Genomic DNA, 26,241 nt, shown 5'->3' with positions numbered 1-26,241 from the left:
ACATTGCCGGTAAATTTGTAATACCAGCCCCCGGCCCTGGCAGGTGTTTTACCGGCTAGGCAGGTAAAATACCGGCCGAGTGGCAACCCTAATTGCTGCATGCACAAAAAAAGGCGAACCTTGCCTCAGTTGGCAGCAAGCAGCTGGCTACCTATGATGGCCATGGCAAAAAGCTGCCTCTGGTAACCCCAAGAGATTAATTGATGCTTTATAAAAACCGAAAGTCGGCTCTTCTAGTGCAGAGAGCACTATTGTAGAATAGAATTTTGTGCACCAGCCCCAGAAACAACCCTGAACAAAAATAATTGTATGCATATAGAATTTTGTGTATTTCATACACACTTTAATAAAGTACACATACTACAACACAATGAGGGCACACTGCTGTGAAATCCAACCCCCTTTAGCTCATAATATGGTTATAGGTCTAGAAAAACTATAGTGAATGAGTTGTTGAACCACAGTTCACCAACATTTCTAAAGCTGGCCATAGATGCAAAGATCCGAGAATTATCGTACGATCGGACTTTCCCATCTCCCGACCCACCACTAACCATTCAGATCAAAGTCTTACCAGTCAGATTAGTTAAAGAACAGATCAGCAATGTTCTGCCCCTGACAGCAATCGTACGATATCTATGTCCAACCAAAGCTAGTGACAGTCTCCCACTTAAATCGTACGATCGGCAATACACGCAGAGATATTATCGGCACCCGACAGAAATTTTCTAACCTGTCCGATCGACCAAACGACCGACCTCCGCCGGACGAAAAATGTCGGGACTCTCCACACACGGTACGAAAATCGTACGAATCCTCGATTCGTACGATCAGATCTTTGCGTCTATGGCCAGCTTTAGATTCCAAAAGAAAAGTTTTAAAGTCTTATCCTAAGCAGGGTTGCCATCTGGCCTGTATTTTACCGACCTGGCCGGTAAAAATGATGGCTGATCCCAATGTTATTAATAGGGAAAAAAGATAAATATATAGGAAGGGACGGTATTTTTTTTTTTACAGAAAAGTTGGCAACCCTAATCCTAAATTACCCCCTTGCCCCTCTCCCTGATGGCTGCAGTTTGCTACCATCTTCTAAATAGATTTGACACCTTTTCTGGAAAAAAAATACCGGCCTTCCTATTTATTTAACTTTTTCCCCTATTAATAACATTGGGATCAACCATAATTTTTACCAGCCAGGCCTGTAAAATACCGGCCAGGTGGCAACCCTACTTCTAAAGGGCATCTGTCTGGGTAGGAGGATCAATCTTTATTCAGTCAGGGATCCTTCATCAACACTGGGCAAATTGGCCCACGGGCAGTTGCCTATAACAGCCAATTAGTGATTAGCTTTTGTAAGAACATTTAATGCAGCAATTTGATTGGTTGCCAACTTGCCATTGGTTACTGTCCATAGGCAAATCTGCTCATTGTTGATAAATAACCCCCAGTGACACCCCAACCAGGTCCCCGGAAGACACATTCATTGTTTTCGGAAGGCGGAAACAAAGTCATTGGAACACAATCTAAAATGATAACACTAGACTGAAAACGAGGCTTTGAGCGCATGCAGGAAATTTCAACGTCACTGTTTTGGAAGACCGTGATTGGGTGAGTTTTTTTCTGCTCAACCCACACGCATAGGGCGCGAATTCCAAGGCGGCAGTAGTGAGGATTGGCGGGAGCTGTCATCACCGGGTAGCACCATGGCCGCGCTTTGCGAAGAAGAGCAGGTGAGGCGAATTATTCGCACAGATAGAATCAGCATTTGATTAACTATTTGGGCTCTTGATGTGTGGCTTTACCTAAGCCGAACTAGACCAGTCGTGTAGCGTAACAAAGGCTAAGGCAGTCATGTGTTCTCTTGCACTGACTATAGTTCCGTGTGCTTATGCATAAGGCACTGGCTCACTTTGTACCTATACTCCGGCGCAAAACGGTATGTCTAATTCGCTGTCTGTGCATTTCTAAATAACCTGTCCCGTTTTGTTTAAAATAACCTAACCATGTGTGTTAGTCGTATAAACGAATCTAATATCATATATATAGGCCCTGCCTAAGTAAGATGGCTTTCTTTAACCCAGATAGAAGTTGCTTGTTACTAGTCACGTCCTCACTGGAGCCCCCCATGCAGTCGCAGGCTTTGTTTCCCCCATAGTTACGCCCTTGTCTGCCTTGTTTGTCTTTAGCGTCTCCTTTATAGCAGTACTACAGGCACATGCATTCTGGAAGAATAATGGAAGACGTTTCTGCAACTAAAGAAGCCTGACCTTAAAAAGAGACAATTAAAACTAACTGCTAATGTTTTATGTGTAATTGGATGTATTTGACTCTGTCCATCTGGAGTTTTAAGATGATTTGGTAGATACCTAAATGTAATAGATATTATTCCTCCTGTGTCTTTTACACAACTATATTAGCATGCTATCATTGTTCAACTATGGTGGGCTCTTTCTAATAGACAAAGCTTCTGTTGCCTTATTAGCGTTTACGTTTGGAAAAGAGACATCCTTGTATGTCTTACAGATGCCATAAGGATCTTTAAAGAATATATAGTGAATAAAGTACCCCCTCTTGTAAAATATAAGGATATTATAAGTTACCGAGGAGTTTCATGACCATATAAAAACACGAGGCCGAAGGCAGAGTGTTTTTATACAGGTCATGGAACTTCGAGGTAACTTCTAATATCCTCATATTTTGCAACTGGGGTACTTTATTTATTATAATACACAAATCTAAGTGAGTCATGTGACAGAAATGACATCAGAACTCACCGTTTATAACTGATGACACCAGAACTCACCGTTTATAAGGATATATTTTACAGGATATTCATGGCTTTTGTGTATTATATAGTGAATAAAGTACCCCTTCTTGTAAATTATAAGGATATTATAAGTTACCGATGAGTTTCATGACCATATAAAAATACGAGGCAGAAGTCCGATTGTTTTTATTAAGGTCATGGAACGCAGAGGTAACTCCTATTATCCTCATTTTGCAACAGGGGGTACATTATTTATTATAATACACACGTTTCAGTGAGTCATGTGACAGAAATGACTCACCGTTCATAACTGATGACATCAGAACTCACCGTTTATAAGGATATAATTTACAAGATATTCATGGCTTTTGTGTATTATAACACATTGACTTCCACCAGAGTGTCCCTTGCATCTTTTGCTTGAGACTTGGAAAATTATCATTTTTTATGATCTGTATTTGAATCCCATCTTGGCCCTATTGTTTGGTGGTTATGCAGCGCTAGGCCAAGTTTTACTTTCACCCAAGGCCTGGGTGCAGCCGGTCACTTGCAAGTAGGGATGCACCGAATCTAGGATTCAGTTTGGGATTCGGCCTTTTTCCAGCAGGATTCGGCCGAATCCTTCTGCTGGGCCGAATGAATCCTAATTTGCATATGCAAATTAGGGATACGGAGGGAAAAAGCATGACTTTTTGTCATAAAACAAGGAAGTAAAAATGTTTTCCCCATCCCTAATTTGCATATACAAATTAGGATTCGGTTCGGTATTTGGCGAATATTTCAGGAATGATTCAGGGATTCAGCCCCACTTCTCACCACCCCGTATGGCCACTACTGAAGACTTACAATTGGCCGATTGACTGCATCCCCCATGCTGGTGACTATATTACTGATCTCCACTAATTGGCATCCAGCTTTTACCCTATGGAAGCCCCCTACTCTGCTTATACCTACTTTTGGCCCTGTGTTTATGAATGAGATGTAGAGTAGCTGAGAAATATGATTTTCTGTTCTTTCTTTTCCTTAACGCATCATGGTTTAAAAGTAGTAGAGGTTTAGAAGTGCTTACAAAGTCGTAACTGATTAAAATTGTGTAAGACATACAATTTTGGAAGGCTTGAGTATTCAAGGGGTAGCTCACCTTGAATTTATTTTGGTATTCTAAGATGATTTTCTGCCTTTTTTTTTTTAAAAAAAAAATGTTTTTAATTTTATATGCGTTTGAATTATTTTGCTTTTTGTTAATCACCTCTCCAATTTGGAATTTCTGCAACTATTTGGGAGCTAGCATCCATAACAACCAGCCAGTTGACTGAATGAAAGACTGGACGATACATAGAAAGTAACTGAATAAGTAACAACAATAAGATTGTTGCCAAACAGACTAGGTTTTGGGCTGCCAGGGCCAGTGGTACTGTACCTATTTTAAAGAAATAGGCAGATGAGGAAAGAAAACAATTATAAAACTATGATATAATAAATGAAGACCATGTGAGGAATTGCTAAAAATAGGCCATTCTATAAAATATTAAAAGTTAACTCAAAGGTAAACTACCCCTTTAACCAACATTTGTAAGTTTCTATACAAACTTCCCTGACTTGTATGTCTTCGTTCCCATACATGTCATTGGTTTTCAAAGTTGAAGAGTGAAAATGTTTAATAATTACGCACACGCACACGCACACGCACGCACGCACCAGCCAAGCAGACATCACTGGGACTGTGTGCACACAAAGTATGGTAGTGCACATAAAATCGACGTTTCGGCTCCCTTCTAGAGCCTTTATCAAGATTTATTATAATAAAATAAATGGTGAGAGTTTGTCATTTGTTTTATAATTATGGGTATATGGCTCAATTGCAGAAAGTTTATACAACCTAGAATCCTTTAAATTTATGTTCTCAAAGCTAATATATGGTCACTGTCTCTTCTTACATTTTGTATGTTTAAGGGACTAACACGTATTAATGGTAGTTATAAGTTTGTAATTTTAAATACTTATAGGTGGTGTTTTTTAATTTTTGTAAAACCTTTTAAATATTTTTTTTAAATAAGGTATTTTTGGAACCAGAAGACATCAGTCTGAAAATTGTGGAGACTGATTCTGACAGTGGTCAAGGCAGCTGTGAAATGGCTGATCAGAATAAATTATTGGGTTGTGTGGAGGATAAAGGTATGTTGAAATAAACATTTATACCTCATTGTTGTGTTGTTTTTTATTATGATAGAGGCATTGCCTTTAGACACAAGTACTCCACCGAATGTAGCAGATACCGATTTGTACTTAAAGGGGTTGTTCACCTTCCAAACGCTTTTTTCAGTTCTGGTTTTTTTTTTTTTTCCCCAGCTTGTTCCCCAGAAATACACTTTTTTCAGTTACTTTCCATTATTTATTTTTTAATGTTTTTCCAAAATCTAAGTTTAAAGTTGAACGTTCCTGTCTCTGGTGTGAGTCTGTCAGCTCAGTAATCCAGGTGCAGATTCTAAACTGTTACAGTTTTGCAACATATAGTTGATACATTTCTCAGCAGTATTGGCAACGATTGTATCAATTCTAACAGCTGCCTTTAATGAAACCCAGAGATTCTGTTCAGTAGGGACAAAGATAAGAAATGTATCAGCTAAATGTATCCAGTTAGAACAGTTTACAGAGTTGCGACCACCCCCTACCCAGAGCTGCTTTAGAAGGTGAAAGAAGGTGACACTTTACACTTCAATATTAGAAAAACAGTGACACAAAGTAATTGGGAAAACGTCATTTCTGCTGATCTATCTGAAAACAACTAGTTATTTGAAGGTGAACAAGCCCTTTAAAACAGAAGGCTGATATTTATAGAATACAATTTAATCGCATTGTATGCTACTGTTATACAAAGAATCGTAGGCTGCAAGCAGCAACAGTCTGTATCACTGGCCTTTGACAGATTTGGAAAGTAGAGAGACCTTCTGCTGACTTTGTCAACCTTGCAGAATGTAGTGGCTCCTACTTTTAGGACAGTTTCTTGAGTTTTGAAGCCATGTGGCCTTGCCCATGCATATTACTTGATTTTTGAAGCAAAGCATCATTCACTAATATGCTGTTTCCATTCTATATTCAAATAGATACAGATGATGAAATCTTGGTTCGTAAAAAATCTAAAAAGAAGAAAGTATTGGTGGATAGTGACAGTGACGAAGAATTGGAAATGCGTAATTTTGCAGATAATGTAAAGGGGCACTCTGATAATGAGGAGAATGAGGAGACTATGTCTGCTTATAGAGAAAAACCAAGAAAGATCCGTTCAGCTGTATTGGACAGTGACAATAGTGATCATGAGCTTGATGTTCAAATAAGTACAAGTCAAAATGCAGCTGAAATACCTGAGTCAGAACATGGTAGCTTGGAGAAGGAAACTCATACTGTGAAGCCTAAAACAAGCAAGTCCTTGAAAAAACAAACTGACACTAATAAAGAGGAAATCGTGAAGAATAAATCAAAGCGCAAAATTCCGAAAGAGGAGAAGATTAAAAGGAGGACAAAACAGAAGTCAAAAGTACTACTTTTAAAATATTCTACTAACCCTTCTTTGTATTGTTTTTTTTTTTTTTAATTAAATAGCATACTCTATAATAGACCCATTGCAAAATTAGTGTGAGGGTGTATAAATATATAAACAAAAAAATAACGCTGTTGCTTAGGTGCGATCAGAAAGGAATACTGTGTGCCATTTACTGTTTCTTGATTTTACTGCTTTGTTTTAATTCTGTATAACACAAATATACATACATGCTATATAACCAAATGTATGTGGATGCTTTCTCTAAAAGCCTGAGTATGGCAGATACCAGATGATGACTGCCCAAAATTTGGTGAAAAAAATAATAATTAAGGGCTGTTTTTCTCCGATAAGGCCACTGGGTTCCATTAAACACTTGTAAACTACTTTGTACAATAAAATTCTTGGCAGTTCCATGCTTCTTATCTCCTACATACATCTGGGAAAGGCTTTTGCCTCTAAACATAGTAAAGCCCCCTTGCACAAAGTAAGGTGCATAAATAATTGGGCTAGAATGGAGGGGAAGAGCTTGGCTTTTCTTGCGCAGAACCCTTACCTCATGCAAACTGAACTTCTATGGCATGAACTGGAACACTACTGCAAGCCATCAACAATATTCCAAAATCTAGTGTAAAGCCAAGATCTGCCCGTATCACTTCAGATGGATATTTTAGTTTTTTTTGACCGTTTGTATATTAAATAAAGGAAACACTTGATGTCTCGCTGTAGTACTTTTTTTTTTTTTTAACAGTCCCTAAAGGAACTGTGCTAAACCTGCTTTTTACCTCTAGGCAGTTGCTGAAGCTAGGCCAAATTTAAATGACAGTGGCTGCCTACTCACAGATGGAGATCTTTTTGACAATGGGGTGGAAAATGAGATGGATTCTAATGAAGAAGAGGATTCTCTTGAAGCTATCCGGGCAAAAATGAAAAGCAAACTGAATAGTCATTCTGTAAGTATTAGTGTGATTCTAATTATATAAGACACATTTTAATACTATTGGGACATTATCATAACAATTACAAAAGTCAGGACTTTACAAATATGTTACAATGTTTCTATTGTATTGTGTGTTACAGTTTAACAACCATAAAGTACAAATGAAAACAAAATAAATATATAAATATTTAACAAAGCATTTGGTTCAATTATTGTCCATTCCACTGTCTAACATGCTCCCTTGAATCAAGTGGAGGGAAAGTGGAAGCACTCCAGGCTACAAAGAAAAAAATATGAGTTTTAATACAAGTGCAACTGATTTATCCCATTTAATCAATGCACATTCCCTGGTCCCCTGTCTCACAAATAATTCAATATATATGCAAGTGCATTTGTGTATAAAGACAAGGGTTTTTAATTACAAAGTTTTGATCAATTGTTGTGCTAATCCACCAACATACCAAAGGCTATGATACTACTGTGTTTTGTTTTTTATTCTATAACCAAGATTATATTTTGCTAAATTGTTTTGTTTGTTGTTAGGCTGAAAATTTTGAAGACTTTGAACTTGATACTGAAGGCAATCAAGAATCCCCAGAAAAAAGAAAGGTAATTCTAATCACAAATATTTTTCATGTTCACATTGGTACCAAGTGGTTTGGTTAGACTCTGCAGGTAGGAGCAAATATCATTGTTCTAAAGCAACTAAATACATTTCTCTCCAAAAGCTTCTATACCAAAATGGTGAAATAGACACAAACTGCAAAGTGGACAGCATGTTTTCCCAAGCATGGCAATTTGAAGGTCCAGGGCAAAAGAGTAAAAACCACAGGGCAAAAAGAGTAAAAACCACAGGGTGGAGCCCATCTTCCATGTGCACCTTCCACCCCCAATTAATTTCAATTGCTAGCGTTGAACCCCAGATAGGGGCTCCTCTTTACTGGAAAACATCAGATTTGGGTATATTCCTATAAGTGATGCACTGCCATTTACAGCCACTTTCCATGGTTCACATGCCTTATGGGACTCTGCATATGCTTTTAATATACTACTCTTCACACTGTCCCAAACAGCAGAAAAGGGACCATTGGAAAGCTGATGAAAATGAGTGTTTTGCTCACGGCATTGTACCCTGGATTGATGCTTTTCAGTGACTGTAAGTCCATCAGTCCAGGGTCCAAGGTTAGCAATCATTATCACTGGGAGGTTGCCTACTAGTTTTTATTTTTTCTCCTGTAATACTATAGTCTGCTTCACTGATATTTTAAGTTTAACACCATATGTTGTAAACCCATTATCCTCAAAACTGCATCTTTCTGCTGTGTTGGTTCAGTTTACAAAGTGTTTAGTGTTGACTATTTCTTAAAAAAAAAAAAGTCATGTTTTAATTAAATTGTATAGCAAGTGGAATTTGATCAGACAGAATATAGTTAAAAATGGCAAAAATCACAATTTAAACAGCCATATTAAAGACCAAAATGACTCTGTGACTAGGCTATAGGCAACAATTTACTGTCAAACTTGTCATTCACAATACTATTGCATTAATCATTTGAATTAGCTGGTCCATACTGTTATCATTCTTATACAGATAGGTCACCTCAAACAATGTCCTGTGAGCCACTGTCAGATCACAGCTGAGAACATGGTAGTGTTTATTTTTTTTATGCAATCCATATCTGCATTCATCTTTTATAGGAACGAAAAGCTGCGCGACTTGGTAAAGAAGCCATGAAACAAATGCACAGTGAGACCCAAAGACTAATACGTGGTAAATAATTTTCCAAATATTGTTGTACAATAGACTTTTGCTTGCATGTCAGTCATTTCAATTCCACACTGTTTATTTTATTTTAGAATCTTCTGTATCTTTACCATATCATCTACCTGAACCAAAAACAATCCATGATTTTTTCAAAAGGCGTCCAAGGCCTCTTTGTCAAGGAAATGCAATGCAGCTTATAAAGTAAGTCATAATAGTTGCTCACAGTTCAGTGTAATGCATCTATGTACCTTGAACGTTCATTTCTGTTTAAATTAATTATTTAAAAATAATTATTTATTCATTTAAAAAAAGTCTTAAGTCCTAATTCCATCACTGCAATTTTTTTAAAAGTTTTTTAAAATAGTTTCTGAAGCGGTCATTTTTAGATGTGAAAAGGTTATATTTAAATGTGTATATATTTTTCACTTAATTGACCCTTCTGTCTTGGGGTAAAATATGTAGTCAATATGGGAACATTACAATAAATACATCTAATTATGCAGTTAGTTTTTGCAGTGGTGTAACTAGATGTTACTGGGCCCCACAGCAAATTAATTTTAGGGCCCCCAACATATCCAGAGGTTGACCTGGTTTACTAATAGATGCTGAAATTGAGCATGATTTGGCCTCTTGGGGCCCCTATACCTCCTGCCCCCCCCCCCTGCAGCCACAAGGTCTGCTTCCTTTGTAGTTACGCCCATGAGTCTTTGTATCTCTACTTGAATGCTTCACTAGACAAGTGAAACTGCGTCAGTAGAACACCTTTAAGACATACTTTCATAGTGTTTCACGCTATTGGGTGCTTTATCAAAGGAGGTGTGGCTAGTGTTGGTCATATCCCTTTAAATAACCATAAAATTTATTTTATGAATGTCACAGGCCTAATCATTTGACCATTTATATTAAAACCCCACCACATTGTCACTCAATAGCTACTACACGGCAGCTTCGGGGAAATTAGTCGCCCGGCCACAAATCTCCTCTTCTATGGGGCGAGTAATCTCCCCGAACTGCCTTCCAGCCAGCACGAGGAAACTTTGGGCGACTTCGGAAAATGAAGCGATCCGAGTGCCATCCCGCTGGCGATTTTAATTGTAGCCGCCCGGAAGGCAGTTCGGGGAGATTAGTTGATCCGAAGATGAGTAATCTTCCCAAATTGCCGCGTGTCTCTGCCCTTACTGCTACACTGCTACACTGCAAAGTTGAGTGATCTAACCCCCATCCCTTCCCCCCCATCAGCAGAACAATAGGAAGTTCCCTAACACAAAACTGCTCCCTGATAGATCTAAGAACAGCACTCAAGAGTAAAATGCAGGTCCCACTGCGACACATTCAGTTTATATCAATATAAAAAATGGTCATTTGTTTTTCAGGTCAACAAAATACCAGCCCTGCACTGAAGAGAAAAAAAAACCCAATGAGGAAATATGTGCTGAAGTTCCAGAGTTTGATTATGTTTCAAAGGAAGATTTAGAAATCAGTCCAGAGCAACCTTTACTAAATACTCAGTGTTCACATGCTGCAGTCCTATGTGTTGTGCAAAATGATGCTCGGACTGAGGGGTTAAGTAAATCCACAGAGGCAGTTGTGACTGGTCAAATGAATGACCATGAGGATGCTTTCAGTGATTCAAACATTGTTCATGAACAAGAAACAGTTGGATTAATAACCGTAACTGAAACCTTTCAGACACCCTTTATTCCCCAACCAGAGAGCGTAGTATGTGAACAAATCCAGAATGATGTAGTAGAGATGCAACGTATGCCTGAACAACCCACGCATAAACCCAAGTTATCCAAGCTTGAAAAGCTGAAAGCTCTTGGAGTGGACTTGTCTATAAAACCTCGCCTTTGCCCTGATGATGGTTCTTTTGTCAACTTGGATGAACCAAAGCCGAATAAAGGTATGGCTATGAATCCTTCTGCTCTGCTTTGTTTTTTTTTTTTATTTTTACATTTTGCTATGATTGAGTATTAAATATTGTTTTAAATCTTGTTTAGTAAATAATATTATGGCCTTAGGCACAATGGCGTGTGACAAGGTTTTTTTTTTTGTTTTTTTTTTCTCCGGATGCTGCATTTTTAGTTGTAGTACTGTAATCTTCCTATCCAAAATAGCAGGAAAAAATAACAGAAGCATTAATAAAACCTAGGTTCAGTCCCAAAAAATTAAATGTAAGAGAAAAAGAGAGATCCACACTCACAGGTCTTATGTGCAAAAAATAGATTTATTGCTGGAAACTAACATTTTGGCTAGCAATCTTGTCAGTGAAACTAAATACACAAGTGGTTCCAATAAACACTACAATGGCGAATAAGTGGTGTGACATCATACTACATGTGTATGAAGGGACAAACAAATAATGTGTTAGGGGAAAAAATTAAACATGGTAGAAGAATGACATTCAGAAAAAGTAACGAAGACCCCATTTGGTGTCTTTGCCACCAGTTATATTTTTTGTTATACTGTATTATTTTTCCCTAACACAGTTGTGTATGTATCTATTATATTTATATATGTATCTATTTTATATATATATATATATATATATATATATATATATATATATATATATATAATACACTACAATCCCACCATTGTAGTGTTTATTGGACCCATTGATGTATTCAGTTTCACTTTGACAAAGGCTTGATTGATAGCTGAAACATTAGTCTCCAGCAAGAAATCAATTTTTTGCACATAAGACCTGTGAGTGCAGATATCGCTTTTCCTTTTGTGTATAATATAGGTATTTTTTTTTTACATTTCTTAATATACTGCTGTGCCTTAGCTATGATCCCCAAATTAATTTTGCTACATGTTGACTTTGGCTTGAAGTCAAAACATCAAGATCAAATCAGAACATGGTGGAACTAAACTGTATTTTCTCTCTTCCAAGTTGCCTATTTCCAATAAATAGAAAAACTTTGTTTTGCCTAGAATTTGAAGCTTTGAAGGAGCGTTTCCTGAAGCACACTCTGCAAAAGTCCAAACCCAGAACTGAGCGGAAAGTCAATCTTAATATTATCCGCAAGGAGACCACTGCTGATGGAAAAGAAGAACTAAAAGCAGACGTTGTGCCAATAGTTATGGCTACAGAAAAACCAGACAAGAGCATTTATCAAAAGCCAGGTATTCTTTGTGACACTTTTTTATTTATTTTTTTTAATTTAACTTCAATTTCTCCTTGGAAGTTTGCTAAAGCCTCTCTTTTGTGTGTGTCCAGGTGAGAAGCTGCAGGTATTGAAAGTCAAACTGCAGGAAGCAATGAAAATCCGTCGCAGTGAGGAGCGCCTGAAGCGGCAAGCCTTGTATAAGCTTGACAATGAAGATGGCTTTGAAGATGATGAAGAGGAGGAAGAAATGACAGAGGAGTCTGAAGATGATGGGGATGGAAATGCTGAGGTATTTTACAGTTAAGATACATTTGTGCATACAGGGATACTACAAATTGGTTATAAGGGGTAATCTTATTCCATCTTCCAAACCAAAATTTGATAGAGGCTCCCATAACACAGAAACCCCTAATATATCCATCACAGTTAACCTGTTTCTTCAAAAAGTATGAATAAATGCCATTTTATATGCTGAAATCCAGCTGTTTTAACAGTTCTTCTCTTTCTGCATCACTTGAAATCCTGGCAGGGAAGAAGGGACTTAAACACTGATGGTACCAATTGTAAACACTTCTCCACAGCTTACAGACAGCATGCAGGCACTACATAACCCACAATGCATTGCACTGTGATGTTCTGTTCCTTATTGAAATCACGTGTGCAGGGAATTGTCGTTTGGAGGATGCAGGCTAAGGACAGATGGCTGCTGATGCAAAGTAACAGTAGTCAGCCAGCTCAGCAAAGTAGTCAGATGGATCAGTAGGAGAGCAGGGGGCTAGGCTTAGGGAATGTTCCAAACCATTAAAAAATCATAAAAAGTCTGCATATTTTTTTAATTGATGTATATTGCAAAGTTGAAATTGTTTGTTTGGAGTTCCCCTTTAATCTTTCTAGTTAATCATTTATTTTAGTTAAATCATTTCTGACCTTTTTCCAAGGCTTTCTGCTTGTTATAAGAAACATATTCTGCATATTAAATACTGTATGTTTATAGCTCACTTTTACCAGTTATAGTTGGTGTTTCATATAAAGATTTATAATTGTACATTATTGTAAAGCTACAATATAATTGTAGATACTAATGGATGTGTATGTATGGTAAATACAATGCACCCACATTTTATTACTACATTTTTAATTCTTAAACCTTTTAGAAATCTGCATCTGCTATTTTTTTGTTATAATTAGCGATGAGTGAATTTTTAGCCAGGCATGGATTTGTGGTGAAATTCCGCACTTTGCCATCTGTGAAATTTTTCACTAAACTGCAGCACACATTGGCAATGGAAAATGTTGCTGCAACAAAAAGTCACCAAGACAAAATTGTTGCTGAGACAAAGTTGCCATAAGAAAAACGCTTATTGACTTTAATGCATTTAGACAAAAGTCTCCCAAGACAAAATTGTCCTTGAGATAAAGAAGTCTCGTTAAAAAAAAAAAAAAAAAAAAAAATGCCCTTTGACTTTAATGCATTTGGAATGAGAAATTGTTTGGCATGTAAATTGTTGTTGACAGATTTTCTAGTTAATTAGTTAAATAACTAGTTATACTCTTTGGGACATAATTCATATTAATAAGTGGTAGTGAACTATTCATATAACGTTAAACTTCCCGATATCCTCGCAATCAAAATACTCTGTTTGGGGAGCAGATCTGTGTACTAGTCTCGTTGTTTGACCCACAAAGTATTTTATGGGGCAACATGCCATCATTTATCTACCGTGGTGTTTTAGCTGCCTGTTCTTTTAGCAATAATTTAGGAAAAAGTGTAGAAATATTCTGTACACACAAAATTCTGTAAGCAAGGTGTAGAGATAGTTACAGATACATATCTCTCATGGCTGCCCTTAAACTATTGATACCAATGTGCCCTTTTTTTGTCGAGCAGTTGGGGTGTGCTGGGGTTTATTGGCCTTATTAATGATCTGTGTAGGGAAGGAACTGTTCTGACTCCAAAAGTGGGTTAATAAAAACAAAAGGATACTGTCATGGGGAAAATTTTCTCTGTCTTGGGGAAAGGCTAGATTACCCCTGAGGACTCAAGCTCTTGGACGACTGTTAAGAACGTTTCCCGTTTGGGGTTGTGCCTGGGTAGGCGGGATCTGAAAAATCTGAGGAGAATGTGGTGCCAAGTCTTATCAAAAATCTGTGGGAAACCACCTGTAGAACACGTTGGTCCTGTACTTGACTTTTCGACACCTCCTGAAAGGATCTGAGGCGGCCGCCTAGAGGTTTCCCTTCGGGGGTGGGCACATCTTCATGCAGAAGTGGTCAAGTCCTGGGAGGGTTTGGTAGCTCCCTTGGATTGAGGACCAATTAGCTCCCTGTTTGCTGTGGTATCTGGAGCGAGCGTGTAGGCTAGGCTTTTCAGTCTTTGGTTTCGTCCTCTGTCCCTGACGAAAGGGACGAAAAAAGGGTCTTTTGTTTGAATGGAGGTCTCTTGTTCTTGGTCTGCGGGAGTAGGGTACTCTTGCCACCTGTGGCTTTGTATATTAGATTATCCAGTTCCGCTCCGAAGAGTTGCTTTTCCTGAAATGGTAGGCTGACTAGGGATCTCTTTGAGGTCAGGTCCGCTGACTATTTCTTGAGCCATAGAAATCGGCGGGCTGCTATGGATTGGGCTGACGCTTGGTGACAGTTTTGCTGCAACTAGGGCCGCATCACATATGTAGGCTGTGGCATCTGCTATCTGAGAAAGTAGTAGGTGGGTAGATTGGTCCTCTGACCCCAGTAGCTGCGCTGCCTGTTCCACCCAGGCTTTCATCATCTTTGCCACCCATGCTATGGTGAATATAGGTCTGAAGGCTGTGCCTGATGCAGTGAAGGTTGCCTTGCAAAAGCCCTTCAGCCTCATCTATTGGGTCTTTAATGCTGCTGTATCTGCTACTGGAATAGTGGTAGTCCTTGACAGCCTAGATACCAGTGGATGCACTGCTGGGGGTGAGGACCATAAGTCTATACGCTCTTGTGGGAAGGGGTATGCCTGGGAGAAACACTTGGACACCTGTACCCCAGGGAATATACACAAATTCTTCTTTTGTTCTTAAAGATATTCTTTCCTGGCTCTCTAACTGTGGCTTTGTCTTCAATATTTAGTGTTTTGAGTACAGCCTGAATGAGCCCTTCTACTTCCTTTCATGTTCTTGTTCAGGGTCATGATCAGAGTCTTCATCTGTTAAGACTTGTCCCTCCTCGTCTGACCCCCCCCCCCCCCCGGAGAGCCCGGAGGCGAAATGTTGGGACGCTTAGTAACAGCTGGACGATTGTCCTGTGCTTTAGCAGAGGGTGACAGACGCTCTAGGATGCGGCCAGGTTATGTAAGCCTGTTGCATTGGGGGAGGAGGTTTTTGGGTATGATTAGTGGTAGGAGAAGTCCTACAAGCAATACATATTGGCTCAGCCGAAGCGCATAGAAATTTGGCTTGACACACCGCACAAGCAAAATATGACACCAAAGGTGTATGGTAAGTTGCTGTGGGTTTTGAGGTGCCTGCTTGCCTCCTCTGTTCTGTCAGTCATATTGTTTGTATTGTTCCCTATGCCCTTGTAGGGGGAACAGGGGATATGCAGACCGCGTCGCCATGAGCTGTGAACAGAAACAGAACCCTTAGTAGGCATTGTGCGGTCAGTGTAGGAGGACGGGAAGTGAGGTAGGTTGCCTCAGTCTCCTATTGCGCCGTGCGTCTCACTTCATAGTTAGCGCTGGAGAGATGGCAGGCTCCTCAATCAAAGAAGAGCCCAGTCCCGAAGTTTGTAGTAGGCTTAGCCAGAGTTAGGAGATTTGTTATAGTGTGCACTAGGTGTACAAGACAGTTAAGAAAAGGTAGCAAGAGCAGTTAAGAGCCCCAACCAGGAGTAAGTGGAACTAGCCTTCCGGTAGATCCTCTACCAGTCAGGGATGTAGTGATAGGTGTTATGTTTTGCGTAGCCGAGGATGAGTAGAATGTAACAGTGCTTTATTAGCAGACTCATGCAGCCATTACACAACAGTAACTTCCAACTCTATCACTCTTAAGCAGTATTGATAGTACTATGTATACACAGTATAACTCATGTGCACAGTGACACCTGCAGGCCATTTGTATAAACACCACATATAGTAGAAAAGCATTTGGGCAGATGTAATAAACAGCTAAACAGTATGCATCTTAAAGCAATATTATGCATTATTCACATCACATAGTCCTGGGTCCATGCAGGTGGTTTTCTGATTCTCTCAGTACGCCTTATAGGTTCACATTCTTTAGGCCCATTGCAGTTGGCATCAGGGGTAGAAAAATGTCCTTCATCAAATGGAGCTTTTCCAAAGTCATTCAGGAGCAAGACGACTTGCATTCCATATGCGACCAACAGACCGTTCATATGTATATGGTCCTTGCTGGCATCTCGCTTCAAGTGGTGTACTAAATTTAGATTGTCCTTGTTTCAGTAGTCCTGGTTTCTGACTAAAGATCCAGGCTGAAAGTGCACTTCTCTTGCACCACGTTTTCTGTCCGTACAAGCCTTGCATTTGGCTTGTTGATGTTTGACAATGTCAGCAGTAGACTATTTTGTAGGCACAGTATTACAGGATAGTAAAAGAGAGAGCTATGGAACTGTGGCCATCGTGAAAAGTCCTGTCCGGAATAGCAAGGCGACGCCAGTGAGGAGCGTCTGGTTGCTGAGGGCAGGTGGGGATAGTGAGATCCCATCAAGGGCGGTGGAACAGGAGCGGCCCATTGGTATTCAGAGGTAATACCTAAAGAAATCCTGTAAGTAAAAAGGAGGCTAGGTTCCTGGAAAGAGTGGCCGTGTAATGAATATCTGAAGATTTGCCAGTGTTAATTTGCATGGTCATGTTGGCATTGAAGGAATAAATAGAACTTAATTTATTTTTACTACTACTGGTTAGCTTATTACTACTACACCAACTCGGGACACCTGCCTACAAATATAGGCAGATAAATACTTTTCTTTTAATTAAAGTCCTGTTGGATTGTCTAAAGTACTAAATTCTAAACTTCCACGTCTGACTTAACCTTTGCACTCACGAAAAATGGCACTTATCATGAATGCAGTGTTCCATCAGCCAGTGAAAAACTCTGGTGTTTTGAGGAACCATGCAGGACATCTTGAGGTAAAGGTAAAATACTGTATGTAAAACAAACATATATATACCCCAAAACATACTTTAACGTAATTTTGTATTATACCAAGTCCAAGTGATGGCACAACAAATGTGAACAAAAATGTTGATTTTTTTTCCCCCCTAAACCTATACGTCCCCTTTAATAGGAGAGGTATCCGGAAATACTTTAACCAGAAAGTTCTCAATTATGGGAAGGCATAGACTCCATTTGAATAAAATAATTACATTTTTAAAAATATTTTTTTTTTTACTTAAAATAAAGCTGTACCTTGCACTTAAACACAAATAAGATATAATTTATCCTTATTGGAAGCAGAGTAATCCTTTTGGGTTTAATTGGTTTAAATATTTTTTTAGCAGACTTTAGGTATTGAGCTCAAATTGAGGAAATACCCCTAATCCATACTACCCCGTGTCCAGAGCATTCTGGAAAAAAAGTTCCACACCTGTATAAAGGAAAGTAATGAAAAGAGGGAAAATTTGTGTTTAAAAGTGTACATTCTGATGTGGAGGTCAGTTCTCCAGGTTCATTAAAAAAATAAACGTGTAGGTGTATACACAGCAGCTATTCACTGACTGTGCTTATTTGATGCCATGTTTCAGACTGCAGATTATCCTGGAGGGGAAGATGAGGAAGAGGTTGGTGATGCTGAAGATGACAATGATGAGGATGATACTGTAAATGATAGATTGTTGGGAAATGTGCCTGAAATTGTTATCCCACTGCCGAGACCAGTAACTACTGATTCTAGCCTCATGCTGTTCAAGGACAATTCTTCAAAGCTAGGGTAAGACTGTTTTATAGATGTCAATATTTAATACAGAAATAGTACAAAATAAGGGGTAGCTTTAGGAGTGTGCTTTCCTGTTGTCATATTTTTGTTGATCAAATTTAGCAATGCTTGCAATAAGGTTAGACTATTCAAGACTACAAAACAAGGATTATTTGTAAATCATCTAGTTGTAGACCATGGCAAAGTATTTTTTGAATACTTTCCATAGGTACCCATGGTCCTGAAAAACAAAACTATTCTAGCCTATTACATTTGTTAATGCGCAATTTTCTTTTCTTTCCCCATGGTTTTTTGCAATACAGAGATTCGCTACCTGATGAAAGTGGATGCAAGAGAAGCAGCAGGCTAGGTAAATAACACTCATATTTCTCATATCCAATACTCTGATAAAGTACAATCTCTTTTAAAATATATATTGTAGCAAGACTATTTTGAAATACTAATTTCTACCAGAGAACACAGTAGCACACATACTATACGAACATGAATTTGGGATTTTTCCTATCAATTAATTTAAAATACTTTTTCAATGAACAAGTTAGATATAATATTTGTATTGCAGTTATCACTTGAACAGATAAGATCTCTTACATAGCCAATCAAAATTTGTTGAAATGGTTTGTGCGTAGGAATATAAAGGGCAGCTATATTAAGGGTCGAATGGAAAATTCGATTTTTTTTTTATGGTCGAAACTTTCAAATTTGACTAGGGAATTATTCACTCAAATCCAGTTTTTTTTTTTTTTTTAAATTTTCAAATTTGATTTTTGAGATTTATCAGACCCTTTAAGAATTCTAATTCGACTATTCCCCACCTAAAACCTGCCAAATTACTATTTAAATCAATGGGAGAGGTGAAGGATCAATTTGTAGATGTTTGATTTTGTTTGCTAAACTAGATACATAACCCCATGTACTCATTTTAACTTTTGTGTCAATTGGGTTTTATAATCCAGGTTTAGAACCAATTATCCATATCCTTCTCTCAAAAAAATTTAGGTTGAACATCGTTTGTTTTTTTTTTTCCCCCAGAAAACTGACTGCTCTAAAGCCTTTACAGGACCCCCCCCCAGTTACTGTGAAAGTAGGAAGCATTACTTGCAACAGATGGATGTATCCCTATTCCATGATATGCTTTAGTATTCCTGTCTGTAGCACATGATACATAGTACAACTTTTCCCTGACGTGTTACTGATATCCAGATGGACCTGCATGTCGGACTTTGTAGTGTTTAAGATATTGTGTAAGACTACTTACACAACCACATAAGACTGCTATAAAGGGAGCTACTGATGTTTTGTGAATTATTTTGCCCTTTTCTATGCAGAGTGTAACTTCTACATCACTTCAAACATTCCTCCTTTTTAAATTTGTGTTAATTTTTTTGCATTCAATTTCCATGGTATTTTTTTACAGAATATGAAGAAGACTCCCTGTTGCCACAATTAAAAGAAAACAGCCATAATAGTAGCTTTGAACTTATTAGTTCAATGATACCATCATACCAGCCATGTAATAAAACAACTCGAGTTGTGATCAACTCCAATAACCTTGGCTTTCGCTCACCATCTCCGGTTCATTTCAAAACAAGTTTTCTCAGCTCTGCATCAAAGGTAAGTAAAAAAAAAACCCAAACTTGTAGAACATGTTTTATATTGTCCAGTCCAAGATAAGATTTAATGTATTGACAATTGAAGTTACAACATTAGTGTGGTTGTATTAAAAAAGTGTTACTTATCTGCTTCTAACTTCTAACTGATATATATACATTATGAAGGCAGGGTTGTTACGTTTTTCTTTGATATTTTTGCTACGAACATGAGATTTTGCTATTCCATAAATTTGTTGATTTAGTCTTGCCACTAAGGGATGCTAACATCATACTGCTGAAGAATCTGAATAGACATGGAGACTGAGATTCTTTTACTGGCGATACACTTGTCAAAAATGGCCTAGAATCTTTTTTTTTTTTCTTTTTTTTTAATCTCCTTCATGACTGCCATGTTTTCTTTAGTGTGTATTACAACACCAATGTAGAATTGCTTTCATTTCAGAGTTCTGGCAAGATGTCTGAACCATCCCTTCCCGTGGAAGACTCACAGGATCTATATAATGCTTCCCCAGAGCCCAAAGCCTCATATCTCTGTGCTGGAAGAAACTCTCAATTTCAATTTTCGTTGGAGGATGACACCCAGAGCCAACTGCTTGATGCTGATGGGTGTGTAATTTTGCGTATTTGCATGTTTACATATGAGGCATTTGCCACTAACATTCTCGACAAGTCACAACTGCACGTTCAGTGTATTGTATGCTGCAGGCCTTCCTTGTGGTGATGGCATTGTGCAGCAACCAAAAATTATATAATTTCCATCTGTTTAGGAAGGCCAGATATTTAATAACTGTCCAAAAAAAAAAAAGTGAAGCAGCAGACTGCACCCAGGGACTCTCATATGGCTGCATTTACAAACATTTAGAAAAGTATCAACTTTCATTGACCTGATCTTTTTCAGAAAAGATGAGATTGGTTTTTAATGAAGTATGTGCAATACATTTTTATTTTTAAACTCAACCAGTTTAAATTAATATGGTGTGTAATCAGACTGCACAATGCCTATTTCCAGTAGTTTTTTTTTGTTTTTTTTTTTGAGGATCTTGTTTTTTCCTTTTCAAAAGGTTTCTGAATGTTGGTCGCCATAAATCTAGCTCTGCCAAACACAGGCTAGCTTTGGATACAATGGACGAGAATGCTATGGATGCCAATATGGATGAACTACTAGACCTTTGCTCAGGACAGTTCAAAGAATCTCTTTCAGGCACATCACAGGCAGCTGAAAGTGATGCTAAGAAACAACCAATGGATGAATTGCTTGAATTGTGTTCTGGCAAATTTGTATCTCAAGGTAAGGTTCTTATGTGCTTATTTAGTTCTAAAAGATTGTTTAGCCAAAGCATTACATACTTGTTCATGCAAGCTTTGCATAAATGGTAGGAACCTTTACTTTAAAGGGATTCTGTCATGATTTTGCCTGGTCATTTCAGAAAGAATGAGCACTTTAGGATGAAAGTTTTCTGGCAGGCTGTTTTCTCCTACTCAATGTAACTGAAGGTGTTGCAGTGGGACCTGGATTTTACTATTGAGTGCTGTTCTTAGATCTACCAGGAAGCAGTTATCCTGTGTTAAGGAGCTGCTATTTGGTTTCCTTCCCATTGCTCTGTTAAGCTGCTGGGGGGAGGTAACGTAGGGGAGGTTATATCACTCCAAGTTGCAGTGCAGCAGTAAATCGTGACTGAAGTTCAGAACACAAGGCACATGACTGGGGGCAGCTGGGAAACTGACAATATGTATAGCCCCATGTCAGATTTCAAAATTAAATATAAAAAAATCTGTTTGTTCTTTTGAGAAATGGATTTCAGTGCAGAATTCTGCTGGAGCAGCATTATTAGCTGACTATTTTGAAGAAAAAAAAAAACATGTTTCTCTTGCCTAGATTGGGGGACACAGGCACCATGGGGATGAAGATCCTGTTGCTTGGAGGATGGACACTAAACAGTTAACGAAACTCTTCCTCCTGCACTGGGCTTCATCCCCTGCCTACTTCCTGTACCCTCAGTTTTACTTTAGTGTCCTCAGAAGGAGGACGGATACTTCTGACTGGGAGCAGTGGTACTGATTGATTCTTGTGCCATGTCAGCAGTGGGGGCGCGAGTTGTCTTTCCTGAGCCCCCCCCCAGCCGAACACATTGTGCCCTCAATGACTTCCCGCTCTACGGAGGTCTGCAGGCAGATGCTCCCTCACCACCCCGGGGCCCTTGGTTTCCGCTCCCCGGAGGCTGCACCAGAGGCCCTAATTGGGGTACGCACCAATATCTGGGCAATTATGGCTGGCAGCAAAGGGGGTAAGTTCTTCGTTATTACCCTTTTTTCTCACCTCTTGTTACCCTGACAGTCTCTTCAAGGAGAGAGTAGAGGCACTCTGTTAGTCTCCAGCCTGTCTGCCTCACTCCTATCTTCATAGGAGAGCTGAGTCCCTGGGTACCTTATTTTACAAGTTTCCCTGGTGTAGCTGCAGCATTAATAGAGCGGACCGTTCCACGCTAGGTCACTGCGTTCCCGCACTCGACATGCGGCCGCCATCTTTGAAGTGGGCATCCTCTATGTGGAGACCTCGCGGCGGCCATTTTCTTTTTGGGCCGCTTGCGTCCTATCTCCTTCGCGTCGCAGCTTTCGCCGTTAGGTTCCAGGCATACTTAGTGCAGAGCCCGACCCCAGCTGAGATTTCCGCGCACTTCTTGTGGCCGCCATTTCGCCGGTGGGCGGTTTTTGGGATATCGGCGGCCATCTTGCTTTTGGGCCACTGCGACCTATCCGTTGCGTCACTTCCGGTCGCCATCTTGGATCCGAGTGAGACGCGGATTCTGCTACATCTCTGCTCCTAGAGGAGACACGAGGAAGCTGGGTTCAGTGAGTAATTTTGTCTTCCTCTTCAATAAGCGACCGCATGAGTAATATGCTTAAGCATATGCTCTTCTCGCCCACACAGGTCTCCACTCAAGGGGAAGTCCCTGTGAACTTGTCACAACACTTACCCAGCAGTTCCCCTGCCTACCTTCCTTAAGGGGAAGCGACAACCCTATTGCCATGACTGACAGGGCAGAAGGGGTACCCTCCACTAAGCGGCAAAATAAGAACCGCACCCCACCCCAAATTTCCTACCTTGCATGTTCTTCATGTAAAACCAAATTTGACTCTGCTGACCCAGAGTGTATATCTTGTAGGCCTGGCTCTACCCCTGCACTTGATTTGCCTAATGCAACCCTACAACCCAGCTCAGCGATAGCTTCGGCTTCTCAATTGAGCTCGGATTCTGAATTGGTGCGAGCACTCTCTCTTTCACTGGCAGGACTCCAGAACCTAGCCAGAATTCCAGAAACCTTAGACAGGGTGTTAGAGCACCTTTCCAATCAACCACAAAGGATGAGTGCACAGGCGACGGTTTCCAAGCGCCCTCACCCTCCATCTTCCGAATCCCCAGACGAGGAGGATTCAGGAGAAGAGGGACAAGTGTTGTCAGGCGAAGAGTCAGATCAGGAACAGGATACTCCCAGATCTCAAAGGGAGGTAGAATCACTGATTCAGATGGTTCTACAAACCCTAAATATAGAAGACACTTCAGCTACGGCAGAACCAAGTAAGAACATTTTTAAGAAGCAGAAGAAAACTTCATATGTCTTCCCAGCTTATGAACATCTAGATGATATAGTGAAGGCACAATGGAAAGTTCCAGACCGCGAGGTTCAACTGTCTAGACGTTTTTCACAGACTAATCCATTCCCTCCAGAAGTTACCGAACTCTGGTCTTCCCCACCAGCTGTGGACCCGCCAGTGTCGCGTCTTTCGAAGACCACAACCATACCAGTGGCGGACGCAGCTTCCTTTAAGGACCCCATAGACAGGAGATTAGAGGGGTTCTGTAAAGCCATTTTTTCAGCGGCAGGAGCGGCTCTGCAACCGATCTTTGCCACAGCTTGGGTTCAAGAGCAATGGAGATATGGGTGGAGCAAGTAGCACAACTTATTGGGTCCGAGGACCCGTCTACAGACCTACTTTTGTCACAGATTGCTGACGCTAACTCTTACATCTGTGAAGCAGCACTTGATGCAGCAAAACTAGTTGCCAGGGCTTCATCACAATCCATTGCAGCCAGAAGTTTTCTATGGTTGAAGAATTGGTCTGCGGATCTTACATCAAAAAGATCTCTGGTCAGCCTTCCTTTTGCAGGAAAACAGCTTTTCGGAGCAGAACTAGAAAAGATAATCTCACAGGCAACAGGTGGTAAAAGTACCCTGCTACCGCAAAACAGACCCAAGCGCACCATTTTCAAGAGGAGACCATTTCTGCGGCCCTTTCGTCAAGGTCAAGGCCAAAGACAGAGAACACAAACAGAAAAGCACCAGACGTACAATCGACCCAGATATCCAAGCAAACAGAGCCACAACTGGTCTGCGACCAGAAACACCGCAAAACCATCCCAGGAGAAATCCACCTCTGCATGAAGAGGTGCCTTACTAGAGGTGTGGAAACAGAGAGTCCAGGACCCTTGGGTACTGAAGGTAGTATCTCACGGCTACCTAATAGACTTTTTACAAGTTCCACCAAAAAGATTCTTTATGTCACGAATTCCCTCAAAAGAGCCAAAGCGATCAGCGTTTCTAAAGATTATCCAAGACCTTTCATCCTCGGGGGTCATACAGCAGGTCCCACAGCTAGACAGGGGCAGAGGTTTCTATTCAACCTGTTCATAGTCCCCAAAAAGGACGGATCCTATCGTCCTGTGCTAGATCTAAAGGCAGTAAACAAATACGTCAAAAGACAGCATTTCAAAATGGAATCCGTACAGTCGGTCCTACTATCACTAGAGATGGGGGAATACATGACGGTGATAGACATCAAAGACGCGTATCTTCACGTGCCGATACATCCCAACCACTACAGATTCCTTCATTTCTTCGCTGCAGGCGAACATTGGCAATTTGTGGCACTTCCCTTCGGACTCTCCTCAGCACCGCGAGTCTTCACAAAGGTTATGGCAGCAGCTCTAGTAGACCTGAGACTCCAAGGCATTGGAGTCATACCGTACCTAGACTACCTACTTGTCAAGACTTCGTCCTGCTCCCTAACCACAAGTCACCTACAGACAGTAGTAGACAGACTGACTCAACTAGGTTGGCTCATCAACTACCAGAAGTCAGCATTCACACCAGCACAGCGGAGGGAATATTTAGGCCTTCTGATAGACACTTCGCTGGGGAAAGTTTTTCTCCCACCTGCCAAGATAGATGCCTTTCACACAAGACATGATCATTCAGAAGGAAAAATACATACCACTACGAGTAGCCATGAGAGCGCTGGGGACAATGGTAGCATCAAACCCAGCGGTACCGTACACCCAGGCACATACAAGACCACTGCAGAGGTTGATCTTACGGCATCAGAGACAGAAGCGTACAGAGCTAGACCGCAGGATTCTAGTAACGGATCCAGTTCAAGCATCAATGAAATGGTGGCTCCAGTCATCCACACTACAATCAGGAAAATTGTTTCCCAACCATGCATGGACAATAGTAACAACAGATGCCAGCCTACAAGTATGGGGAGGAGTACTGGAGCAACACACTGTCCAGGGCAAATGGAACCCAGGGGAAAGATCTCTTCCCATCAACATATTGGAACTGAGGGCAATATGGCTCTCCTTGTCCCACTGGACCACTGGACCCACATTCTAAAGGGTCTAAAGGGTGCCTGTGTCCCCCAATGTAGGTCAAGAGAAAAGGATTTAACGGTAAGTACAAAAATCTATTTTTTCCTTTAACAGTATCCCTTTAATGTTTTCTATTTCTGTACATGAATTATGGACTGATGTAGGTTCACATTTAAGTTAAAGTGATAGTAACGCTAAAGAATTACTTTTTAAAATATGAAAAGTATGTACCTTAAAAGTTACCTATAGGTCGTTAGTTTTTTTTTGCTGAGGTCTGTTTTTGTAAATAATTTTTAGTTGATGTTCCTAAACCTGACTGTTTTGCCAGCCTGTCAGTTAAAGTTTGTAATGCTAACGGACTCCTGCTGCACAAATATGGCAGCCCCATCATAGACTAGCATGGGGCGTCAGATGGGTAATGTAAAAGCTTTGAGCAAATACTTTATGGCAAAATTATAAGTAGGAAACAAAGCCAAAACTATGATAGATGTAAAAATGGTTTAATTTCTGGTGTCATTGGGGCTCATTTATAAACACTGGGCAAATCTGCACCTGGGCACTAACCCATAGCAACCAATCAGATAATTGCTTTCATTATTCAACCTGCAGCTGTCTGTAAAAAGACAGTCACTGATTGGTTGCCATGGGTTACTGCCCAGGTACAGATTTGCCCAGTGTTTATAAATGAGCCCCAGTATCTCTTTAAATTTTAGTACTTTAGAATGGCCGATTCTAAGTAACTTTTTCAGTTGGTCTTCGGAATTTATTTTGTATAGTGTTTTTATTTGCCTTCTGATGCTTTTCTCCACTTTTTCCAGCTTTCAAATGAAAGTCACTGATCCCACCAGCCAAAAACCTATTGCTCTCTAAGGCTACGATTTTAATGTTTGCTACTTTGTATTAATGATTTTTCTATTCAGACTGTCTACTATT

General features: G+C 39.9%; 1 protein-coding gene across 3 annotated transcripts in view; it reads left to right on the top strand.

Moving 5' to 3' along the window:
• Positions 1-1,584: 1,584 nt before the first annotated feature.
• The window catches only part of clspn.S (claspin S homeolog), a 39,397-nt gene continuing 14,740 nt past the window's right edge, over positions 1,585-26,241 (top strand). The window contains exons 1-15 of one of the 3 annotated variants that reach the window (XM_018248110.2): positions 1,585-1,608; positions 4,825-4,942; positions 5,872-6,302; positions 7,097-7,258; positions 7,789-7,854; positions 8,944-9,016; positions 9,103-9,211; positions 10,384-10,913; positions 11,951-12,142; positions 12,237-12,415; positions 17,858-18,042; positions 18,351-18,397; positions 19,466-19,662; positions 20,104-20,267; positions 20,723-20,949. In XM_018248110.2, coding sequence (XP_018103599.1) covers positions 4,900-4,942; positions 5,872-6,302; positions 7,097-7,258; positions 7,789-7,854; positions 8,944-9,016; positions 9,103-9,211; positions 10,384-10,913; positions 11,951-12,142; positions 12,237-12,415; positions 17,858-18,042; positions 18,351-18,397; positions 19,466-19,662; positions 20,104-20,267; positions 20,723-20,949 — 2,605 coding nt within the window. In that variant the 5' untranslated portion in view covers positions 1,585-1,608; positions 4,825-4,899. 3 annotated transcript variants of the gene reach the window in all.

The sequence above is a fragment of the Xenopus laevis genome, chromosome 2S, assembly GCF_017654675.1.
Source record: "Xenopus laevis strain J_2021 chromosome 2S, Xenopus_laevis_v10.1, whole genome shotgun sequence".
Classification (NCBI taxonomy): Eukaryota; Metazoa; Chordata; class Amphibia; order Anura; family Pipidae; genus Xenopus; species Xenopus laevis.
This window is presented reverse-complemented; position numbering and strand designations above follow the sequence as displayed.